At 40.3% G+C, this 11,007-nt stretch overlaps 1 protein-coding gene across 3 annotated transcripts in view; it reads left to right on the top strand.

Annotated features, from left to right (window-relative positions):
• Nucleotides 1-6,816: 6,816 nt before the first annotated feature.
• Nucleotides 6,817-11,007, top strand: part of LOC140734206 (transcription factor Dp-1-like) — a 99,046-nt gene continuing 94,855 nt past the window's right edge. Inside the window, exons 1-3 of one of the 3 annotated variants that reach the window (XM_073057877.1) lie at nt 6,817-7,296; nt 8,066-8,167; nt 8,689-8,780. In XM_073057877.1, coding sequence (XP_072913978.1) covers nt 8,769-8,780 — 12 coding nt within the window. In that variant the 5' untranslated portion in view covers nt 6,817-7,296; nt 8,066-8,167; nt 8,689-8,768. The remainder of the gene's footprint in view (nt 7,297-8,065; nt 8,168-8,688; nt 8,781-11,007) is intronic. The other 2 variants (XM_073057878.1, XM_073057876.1) reach the window with 2 other exon arrangements.

Here is an 11,007-nt window from a genome sequence, read left to right as displayed (position 1 = left end):
GATTTATTATTTATGATTTTTGGACTGGTAACTTAGAAAGGCTTAGATATCTGAATTTTAATTATTGATATAGAGAGTAGAAGAAGCAACAATAAATATATTTAAATTAAGTCCCTATTTAGCAAAGTAGTGCTTGGCCATAAGATTGGACGTATTTCTCTACTCCATGCTAAAGTACTGAAAGAAAGAAATCCATAATGATGTAGTATTAATTTATATTGGACCAAAAGGATAATGCAATGTCTCAACTAATCAGACACTTTCAACTGCAGCCATTAAAGAGATGATCACAGGATTCGGGGAGAGTGTAAAGCAAAATTATAACGTTTGATAATCCAAACTGTGGAGTTACATCATCCTCTTTTATCCAAAGGTGACTCACTGAAGCATTGTTGGTAAATTATAACACTGAAATTTGTAAAATCAATTATTGATAGTTTATATTAATAAAAGGGACTATTTAAAGGGGGTTAACCAATGGTGTTTCATTTCAATGACACAATGACAGATGGCCAAAAGCTTGTTCTGGGACATACAAATCTTGAGGGAGGCTATGGAGATTGACAGACAGAAAGAACAGATGGATAGTTTTAGTACGGGTTCCAGACTTTAGGGCCTATGTAGCTAAATATAAAACTGTCAATGATGAAACAATTAAAATTATGGATTATAAAAAGCAAGCAAAAGAAAGAACATTTGAAAAAATTATTTAATAGCTGTTGGCGTCGCAAAGTCTACACTTTTGCTCAATGCAAATTGCCTTTGAGAATGTTGCAGTGAGCCATCTTGAATTGCAGCAGTCAGTCTTGTAAAGTCCACGTTGGCAAATAGCCTTGAGTATTTAAAGAAACACTGTTACATTTTAAAATGTGCAGATCCTAGAAATCCTGTATTGTATAAGAAACAGAAAAAAGTAGAGATATGATGAAAGGTCAAACACCATCTGAGGGTACAGATGGAAGAAAGTTGATCTCTCAGACCAGGGGTGTCAAACTCATTTTAGGTCATGGGCCGGATTGAGCAAAATGCAGCTTCATGCGGGCCAGATCAGTCGGATGCGTGCGAACGCAGCTTTCGTTGCCTCCGTTTTTTCAGCCTGCTCTCATGTGCTTCAGTCTCTGCTATAACTACAAAGTGTTTCACTTTACAAATTCCGTTTCTTATGAAGAAGACTGCCGAGCAAGACTGCCGAATAAACACTAAAAACCCTGAAAACCTGGTACCTGAATAAACTCAGCATTAGCCATATCATACGCCATAGGCGCTTCGATTACTGGGGCCAGCTTTAATAGTAATTAGATATTATCTCGCGGGCCAAAGATAATTCCACCGCGGGCCGGATTTGGCTCGCAGGCCTTGAGTTTGACATATATGTCTCAGACCAATGACCTTCTATCAAAACTAGTAAAGGTTAGAAATGAAACAAATTTTGAATTGCAAATGGTGAGTAGCAGAAAGAATAAAAAGCAGGGCCTGTGTCAGGATGGAGAAGGAGAATAACACAAGTGATGTGTGAATGAAGCTTGTTCTAGCTCAAGGGAAAGCATCTAATCCTTTGATCAGGCACATTATACAACCCTCCAATTTCAATATTTTTTCTCTGTTTCTAATGACCATCAGTTTTTTTCTCCCTCACTTCTGGTAATTACAGATAATTTCCCTGATGTCTATCACATTTAATTCTATCCCCTTTTCTTCTCCAGTATAAAGCTGTTTTTTTAAAAACTTTTCCCAGTATTCAAAAAAGGTAATCATTTTGAAGGGTTAAGCCTTCTTTCCCCCCCGATACTGCCTGATCTGTTCCTGTGCTTCCAAATCACGGTAATGTGCAATTTGCTATTTGCATGTTGCTTTTGAATGTTTGCATTTTGTAATTGCTTTCTTCTGATCCAATAATAGGTTTAGGACATATCATCGAAGAAGCCTAACTAACTTGTTATAGTGTTTTTCGTGCATTACACCAACAATGCCTTATTGCTTGAGGGAGAAGATGGAAGACTGAACGTCATTCAAGTGTGGCTGGTTCTTTTTCCCTCTCTTAAGAATTATTGGAGCTGCACACATCCAGGCAAGTGAAGGATATTCCTTCAAACTTTTGGAATGTGCAGTGTAGGAATGGGAAATGTTCTGAGTCAGGAACAATCATTCATTGTGTACCAAGGCTTCAGGATAATTTGACTTTAAGGTCAAATACTGTAATCCTCACTTTGGAATTTTGCTAATTTGTCTGTTCAATTCCCACCACTGTCTGTGAGGAGTTTGTACATTCTGCCCATGGCTGCATAGTTGCTCCAGTTACCCCCACTTGTTCCAAAATGTACAGGTTAGGGCTAGTAAGTTGTGGACATACTATGTTGGCCCCAGAAGCACGGCAACACTCATGGGATTCCCCCGGCAAAATCTGCTTGTGTGATTTGACACCAACAATGCATTTCACTGTGCTTTGATGTACATGTGACTAAAAAGCTAAACATGAACGAGTTGAATGTCCTAAATTTATGTTCCAAAGACAAGACTATGGAGAGATTGAATGGAGGTCTACATAAGTAATCTTGGAAAAGTGTTTCTAATTTGAATAAACAGCAGCAGAGTAAAATTTAAAATTCTTTAATTTAATGTAGCACATAAGTAACGCAATCTGGTGGGCGTGAAACAGCTTCAGAGAAAAAAAAAGGATCTTTTAACAGCTTCCAGTGGAGCTAGACTATTATCTACTGAGGATAGGTGGAAAAGAAGATAGTTCCTTTTCTTAGTCTAGTATATCAAACCTCTCATCTGATAGTTTAAGCACACTGCAGGTTCACTGGAAAGAGTATTGGGGCTAAAGGGTTAAACTATGAGGAACACTTACATAAACTTTGTATTCCTACAACAAAACCAGTAAAAATGCCTGAGGTACTCAGCAGGTCAGAGACTCACCACATAGATGCAGCCTGACCTGCTGAGAATTTCTAGCATTTTCTGGTTTTGCTTTAGATTGTATCTCTTTTGACTTTCATTGTTTGTATTCTCTTGAATACCCTGTTCTGCTTTTCTTTATATTCCCATAATCTTTTCTATTTCTTTCTATGTCTCAATTTTCACTTTTCTGCCATTTTGAGTTGCAATATTTTACTTTTTTTGCAAAATCATTATTTTATTGCATAATATTAAAAGTATTATGAGGAATCAGAGGTGGAGAAATATGACATAGCTACAAAAGCAGGACAGAAGGCTTCAGTAATTTTAACACAAAAATACAACTGCAGATGCTGTGGATCAAAGAATACGTACAGCGAATTCTTCCAGCATTGTGTACGTATTCAGTAATTTTAAAGGGGACGGGTGTGGCAGGTCAAAATTGAAGTGTTCCGGTAGTAATTTTTACTTGTACCTCAAACTTAGAACTTTTAATCAGTTTAAAAATGCAGAAGTCAGAATGAAAAGCAGTAGACATATCATGGTTAAACTAACACTCAAAATGCAATGGATCTGGTAATCACTTTTGACATAAATGAGTTGGCTTTTTTCCTGTTTGCCTTGGCAGTAATGCATCTAAACAATCCTATGAGTGACATGATTTTTTTCTTGGTTGAGGTGAAGGCCAATTATAAAGACACTCTGCTTGGGTCCTGATAGTATCACAAATTTAAGTTAAACTAGCCAATAAACTAGAATCCTCCCTAACTGGAATGGCTCAGAAAGATATTGTGTGTTGCATTTATAAAACAAACTAGGAAAGCAATTTTAGCATAGGAAACAATCAGCAGGGACAGGATTAAGCTACTCAGACTCTTGAGCCTGCTCTGCTATTCAGAAGGATCCGGCCTGATCAGGCATTCCTCAAATCCATTCTCCTGCCTTTTCCCCATTTTCCCTCATTACCTTACAGACTTCAGATATCCTTATATCATCCTTGCGAAATAAACAAGGACTCCACCCACACCTTTCTGTGACAAATAGTTATAGAGCCTCATTACCTTCAGAATAACTTCTTTCTCATCAGTCTTAAATGCAGGCACCATCTCCCCACATCCAGCACAATCCAAAAACTTCTGAGATCAGGCCATCTGGCCCTGGATTCTTCCAGGGGAGGAAATATCCTCAGCAGTACTTTTCATCTTTTTGAATTTTAGATCCTTCAATAAGTGAGTCAGAGTCCTACATCACAGGAAAAGGCCTTTTGCCCCATCTAGTCTGTGATGAACTTATTTTTGCCCCATTGACACACACCTGGATCATAGTCCTCAATTCTTGAACTTATCAAATCTTCCCTTAAATGTTGCAATCAAACCTGCATCCAACACTTATGCTGGCAACTCATTCCACATTTGCAGCACCCTCAAGTTCCCTTTAAATATTTCACTTTCATCTCTCATTCTTTTAAACTCCTAATAGTAGGGTCCAACCTGTTTAACCTTTCCTCTCAGGACAATCCTTTCTTTATGAGGATCATACCAGTGCACCTTCTGTGAACTGCCTCTTATGAAATTATATTTTCTGTAAAACAGGGTGGAAAGAGGGGTGCTAAACTGTTCACAGACCCCTAAATGCAGTCTCAATACAGTAGTACTTTGTATAGTTGCAGGAAGACTTCATTACTTTTATACAACCCATTGCAATAACAGCCAGTATTCCACAAGCCTTTCTTATTATTATTCCACATTAGGGCGCCGTGGTAGCATAGCAGTTAACGTACCACTGTTACAGTTTGGGATGTTGGAGTTCAGAGGTCAATAGCGGTGCCACCTTTTGAACAGTTTGTACATTCTCCCTGTGACCACATGGGCTTCCTCCCAGGGTCGAAAGACATACTGGTTGGTAGGTTAATTGTAAATTGTCCTGAGATTCAGTTAATGTTAAAATAGATGGGTTACTGGGAAGTGCGGCTAGTCTGTTCCATGCTGATCTTTAAATAATCTGCTGCACTTTGTGCTACATTTCTCTGTTTCATGCACAAAGCACCCCAAATTGTGCTGTGATCTCTATGTAAATATCATTCCTCTTCTTCAACTTAAACAACTTCATGTTCCCCACATTATAGCTTATTTGCCAACTTTTTGACCACTCACCTCTCCATAAACTGCATCCCTTTTTGTTACCTGCCACCCACCTACTTCTGTGTTCATAAATTTGGCTACATTTGCTCACTTTCCCCAAGTTGTAAACAGTTGAGAACACAGACTGAACACTGTGGTCACAAGATGCCAATCTGAAAATGACCCACTTATCTCTGTTCACTGTTTCCTACTTGTTAATCAAAACAATGTTAAATTGTTACCTCCAATACTTGTTCTTAACGTGTGACATAATATTCTGTGAATGACCATGTCAAGTACCTTCTGAAAATACAAATATAACATTAGTTCCTGTCTACAGCCGAGCGGGCAAAAAAGTGGCAGATGGAATACAGCAAAATCCAACAAAGTTTGCAATTTTTTATTAAACATACAGCAAAGCACATTTTGAGTGTTATGTAGCCCAGGGAACTTCAATGGGATGAGTGTTGTACCTGCTACCTTAACACCTAATGTTAAGTATCAGTTAATCAATCCTCTAGTCATTTAAGAGCATAAGACATAGTAGCAGAATTAGGCCATTTGACCCAGAGCCTTCTCTGACACGTGATCTTTGCTGATTAATTATTTCCTGTCATCCCCATTCTCCTGTCTTCTCCATGTAACGTTTGATACCTTTACTAATCAAGAACCTATCAACCTCAGCTTTAAATATATCCAATGATTTGGTCACTACAGCCCTACTTCCACAAATTGATCAACTTCTGGCTAAAGAAATTCCTCATCTGTTATTCTGAGGCTGTGCTCGCAGGTTCTAGACTCTCCCACTCCTGAAAACATTCTCTCCATGCCCACTCTATTCAGACCTTTCCTCTCTTTTATGCTGTGAACCCGAGTTTCCCAGTCTGCCGGTACATTCAGGAGCGCCCCATAATCCTCCAGTTCCTTGTTCCCATCAACTATTTCCCACCCTCAATTTCTCTTGGCCCTTTCCCTTCAGATTGAGGGGAGGGGGAAGCATTTTTCTAAATCAGTACATCTAGGATAAGACATTATACTAATCACCGCTCTCAAGGTTGTGCACAAGATTAGGCTATCCTAGCTTGTATCTTCAAAACAAAACTAAATAAATAATCAAGTCAATGTAATTTTGCTTGGGGAAGTTTGCCTTGCTGCATTACAACACTAGAGAGTTAACTAGAAAGCATTCCGATGTGTACTGAAAAATGGTATATCAATCCCTGGATATTTACGATGCACGGATGACCGTGCAGGCCTTATCTTTCTCCTGGCCTTCACCTCTTCCAGCACAGCTTCGACACACGACCCAGGCCTGCCCACTACAAGGAACTGCTGGCATGTTTCGCATAAACTAATGGCCCCACATGAATGTACCTGAAAATAATTAAGTATTGGAATTTGATTGCTTCTTTATCACTTCACGATAACTTTATGCGGATTCAGGCTTTCTCACAGAGGACGCTGAGCAGCGCACACTTGTGACGTCTGTACTACATTCAAATAGGAGGCGGTTGATCCACTGTCCACCAATGGAAAATGTCCAACCATCTTCCCCTTCGCCAGTTTGACAGCCAATGGAAACAACGCATTCTGCAAAAGTTAGCCAATGGATACATCCATCCCTGTCCCTGGCCGACGGGTTTTATGATCTGGATTTGGATTGGTGGAAAGGGGATTACGAGGATTTGATGGGGGCGAATGGAGAGAAAGCGGCTGCCCGCGAAGAGCCAATGGGGAAGCGGCGGGGGCGGTGCCACGGGGGGAGCCAATGGGAGCGAGGCGGGAGTCGGACACCGCCAAGATCGGTTGAGGATGAAAACAGTCGCGAGTCCCTGTGAGCGGCTTCATTTTGACTGGCGCGGCGCTGCGGCCCAGAGCCGAGCGGGAACAGGAGGTGGGGCGGGGGGAAAGGCAGGCCAGTCAGCCAGCCAGCCGCCAGAAACACAGGAACACGGAGATCCGGACACCCCCCAGCTCCTTCCCTGTACCAACACCGCCGAAAACTGACAAAAAGACAGCCCCCGCCCCACCACAATGACAGTGTAATCGGGCCGAGTTGTTTTTAAATTCATCCCCCTGATGTGTGTGTGGAGCCACGGCGGTTAACTTCATTCCCCTCACCCCCTTCCCTGCCGACTCACTCTACTTGTTAATTGCTCTTATATTTATTTCTTTTAATTTATTTCTTATTTTTAATCCCCACCCATCGTCACCCCCGGAAAAAAAAACATTGACTTATACGCCGCTGGTGGAGCCGACAGATTTTATGTATGAGAAGGTATACCTCGCAGTTAAAGCAATTGCGATCGGCTTAATCTAGGTTTGGACTAACCGCTTCTAAGTTTCCGATCTAGTTTTACCTTCAGGATCCCTGCAAAAGAGGAGTGACAATGACCGAAGTCTTTTTGTTTGTTGTATTTCCTTTCAATCATGAAATATGGGGGGGGGGGGGGGGTGTTGTCAGGGTCTAGAATTGTCTCATCTGAGGAAGCTCCTGGCCGTTTGCAGTTCACAAGCATTCAGTGTCGGTGTTGGATCCCACTGCTGATCTGCACAGTTGATCTAGGTTGTTTACAGTAGGAGAACCCCTGGCTTCAGGCCTAGGCTGCAGATTTGAGACTTGGTTGGGAGGTCCAATGCATGGCCAGAGGAATTTTCCCCGGTGACTGGGGGGAGGGGGCGCGGGCGGAGGTGTGGGGGTGCTTGTGTGAATACAAACAATTATTTGAATGCTCGAATTCAGACCTGCTTTTAAACTTTGAAATGCCTTCAAATGCAATGCTACAGTAGGTATGAACAGCATCTGCGGGCGGGGGGGTGCTAGTGAGGGAAAAGAAAGGGGAGAAATTGCAGGTTATTTTTTTTCTAAAACTTTTTTAAAAATCGTTCGAACTTTGTTGGAAACGTGCAGTTTTTTAATTTAAATAACTCCTTGTGCAATAAGTATATTGAAGATAGAAGCTCTCGTAGGAGGTTGGGATTTCCCTCAAGCATGCCTGCAAAGTAAAAAGTATACTATTTAAAGCTTCTTATTCTTTACTCGGTAGGAACTCGATGGATATAATGTGTGGAAATTTACTCACCTTTAGCAGGAAGGAATCGTACGTTTATTAAATGTGACAGTATTTGCATTTCATATTCATGGGCAGGTAGGCCATGAGGCCTGGCAGGCCTTTTTGCTGAGTGGTCTGATGAAAGCCAGTTTTTAATATTTTGGCTTCATGTATTCTCATTTGTTTTTATTAGTATTTATTTTGATTAATGTTGTTTCTTTCACAACCGGAAGATTTAAGTGCAGTATATAACTGATGGGAGCTTCAGTTGATTACGTTGTGCAGTTCACCCAGTTGCTTCTGGAGTACTAGGCCCCAGTAATCTTTTGCAGTAAATTCCAAGATAAGTTTTTGTTAGTATGAAGTGTCACGTTTGTTTTTCAATGACTGGTATTAGTGTTTGATAATGTTGCCTAAACATTAGCAATCTGCGAGTGAGAAAAATACAGTCTTTAGGGGTGCACTTCAACTTTATACATGACAAATCAAATCAGCAAGTTTAATCTTTGAAATGTTGTAATAAATGAGAATATGCTTAACTGCTTTTCTGATCCATTATAGAATTTATATGTACAAGAACTTTACCTTAAAATTTATTTAATTCTCAATATTTTTAGGTGCTGTTTAGGTGGAATCTTGCTTGTTATAGCTTTGGCAACACAAGTATCCAAAATTCAGCAATAAAACCATCATCAACATGGCCAAAGATGTAAGTACATATTCTGATGTGTATGTAGTTTAATATATAGACTTTTAAAAACCAGCAAATACTTTGATTTTAGTCTAAAGATATCTTTAGCCTTATTTATACATCCAGTCAAACTGGATTTGTTTGTAATGCTACTGTGGTACAAGTTCGAAGACTTTATGTTCAGTACTTTTGAAGTATAGCAAATTTGATGCCAAAGGTGCAGGAATAGCTCAGTTGAGAGTAAATGAGCCAGCAGTTAATAATTGAAAAATACTAAAATCTTGACATTAAAATATCAAAAATTGCTGAGGATACTTGGATGTCAGTGTGCAGTCACAGTGATACTGCCACATCCTTAATAATCTAATTTGGGCTCGTGTGCTATTCTATTAAAATTTATTTCTCTTTATTCCTTGATGTGTTCCCAAGCTATTAAAATTCCAGGTTGTGTGGATGAATCGGTACTTTCTGCTCTTATAAGGCCTTTTCTCCTTGGAGTGACATAGGATGAGAGGTGACCCGATGGAAGTGTATAAAATAATCAGAGATATTGGTCGTGTGGATAGTCAGAGGCTTTTTCCCAGGGCTGAAATGGCTAACACGAGAGGACACAGTGAAGTAGGTACAGAGGAGATGTCAGGAGTGAGATTTTTATGCAGAGAGTGGTGAGTGTGTGGAATGAGCTGCCGGCAATGGTGGTGGAGGCAAATATGATAGGGTCTTTTAAGAGACTCCTGGATAGGTACATGGAACTCAGAAAAATAGAGGGCTATGGGTAACCCTAGGTAATTTCTAAAGTAAGTACATGTTCGGCACAGCATTGTGGGCTGAAGGGCCTGTATTGTGCTGGAGGATTTCTATGTGTACTTCATGGTATTTCACCTTAATGCTTGTTTTTGGGCACCATGGCCTGTTCATGATAGCTGCTGAATTAAGTTTCTTACCTGGCCATTCAAAAGTCTGTCACATTGGTACATCTGGAGATACTTACAAGCCTTCAGGAGCATAGGCCAGCGACAATATTTTGCTGAAGTTCCTTCAAGTTTAAGGAACCAGGTATAGCTCATCTTCTTGGTGTGTTCTTCCTCCCCCAGAGATGAGGTCTTCGTTCCTTCTGTTGGTGGTTCTGTAGCTCTGGGTTTTGTGGGATGGGGTTGCTAGCCCATGCCCAACCCCACCTCCTTTCACAGCCAGGCTTGACCCTGTCCTTGCTGGAGTTCAGATTGGGTAAGACAGCCTAGTTAATTCCCAAAGGACCTGTGAACCAGATGAGTTTTAGACAAAATTGTTTTTGTGGTTATCAGTACCAATTATATTCCATAAGCTCCATGTCACAATTTGAACTCTGGCCTCTGGGTTGCCAGCTTAGTAATCTAAACATTGCCCCACCATTTTAGAAAGCATACTGAAGACTGAGCTCTATGTTGTTGCATAGTAAACTTTGCGTTTATAATTTTTAATTTTTTTTTACAGTTAAATAGTTTGGTGTACAGAATTTTAAAGGGAAATGCTTTAATTTATTTCCATTCTGTGTAGCAAAGCTGTGTGATATTCTCCATACCTAGATCTTTTGGTTCACATCTCAGGGCAATGCAGCTTCAGAATTGGCTTGTTGTGGATAAAACTGGTAAATGACTGTAAGAGTGTTGAGAAGAGGGAGTTTGTAACTTGTGTTATTCTGTTACTAAGGGAGCAAGCAGCATCCTTTGTAAATAGGTTTGAAGGATCTGTGGTCTTTTTGCAACCTGATGCCAAGGTGAGGGAAGGTTTCAAATGGCTCAAAGATGGAGAGCATCAATTCTGTGTGATCTGCAACATAGGAAGAAAAGGCAAGAACTGCTCCTTGGAACAAGCAAATTGGTATTGACACCAAATTAAGAAAGGATGCATGTGTCTGAAGGGGTGGTTTGAGAAGAGTGCATTGTCATCAGCACTGGGTCAGAAGAGAGCAGTACTATTGAGATAGGCCGTAAATGGAACAGGAGCCTGTTGACTCCTTTGCTATTCAATAGGATGATGGCTGATCTGAATAATAGCCTCAGCTCCCTTTTTTTGTCATTTTCATAAAACTTGATTCTTCTATCCAAGAAATCAAATGAGTGAAGCATATCAGTAGTGGGACTTTTAAGGAAGTGTACACATCTGAAAATAGGGAGACTAAAATGTTATGTAGCATTCCAGATGTCATCTTACTAGAGACCTCTGAGGTCTTGACAAGACTTCCCTGCTTTTGCATTCCATCTTG

Source organism: Hemitrygon akajei, chromosome 10 (genome assembly GCF_048418815.1).
Source record: "Hemitrygon akajei chromosome 10, sHemAka1.3, whole genome shotgun sequence".
Taxonomy (NCBI): domain Eukaryota; kingdom Metazoa; phylum Chordata; class Chondrichthyes; order Myliobatiformes; family Dasyatidae; genus Hemitrygon; species Hemitrygon akajei.
The sequence above is the reverse complement of the archived record's forward strand: the minus strand, read 5'-3'. Positions and strand labels throughout refer to the sequence as shown.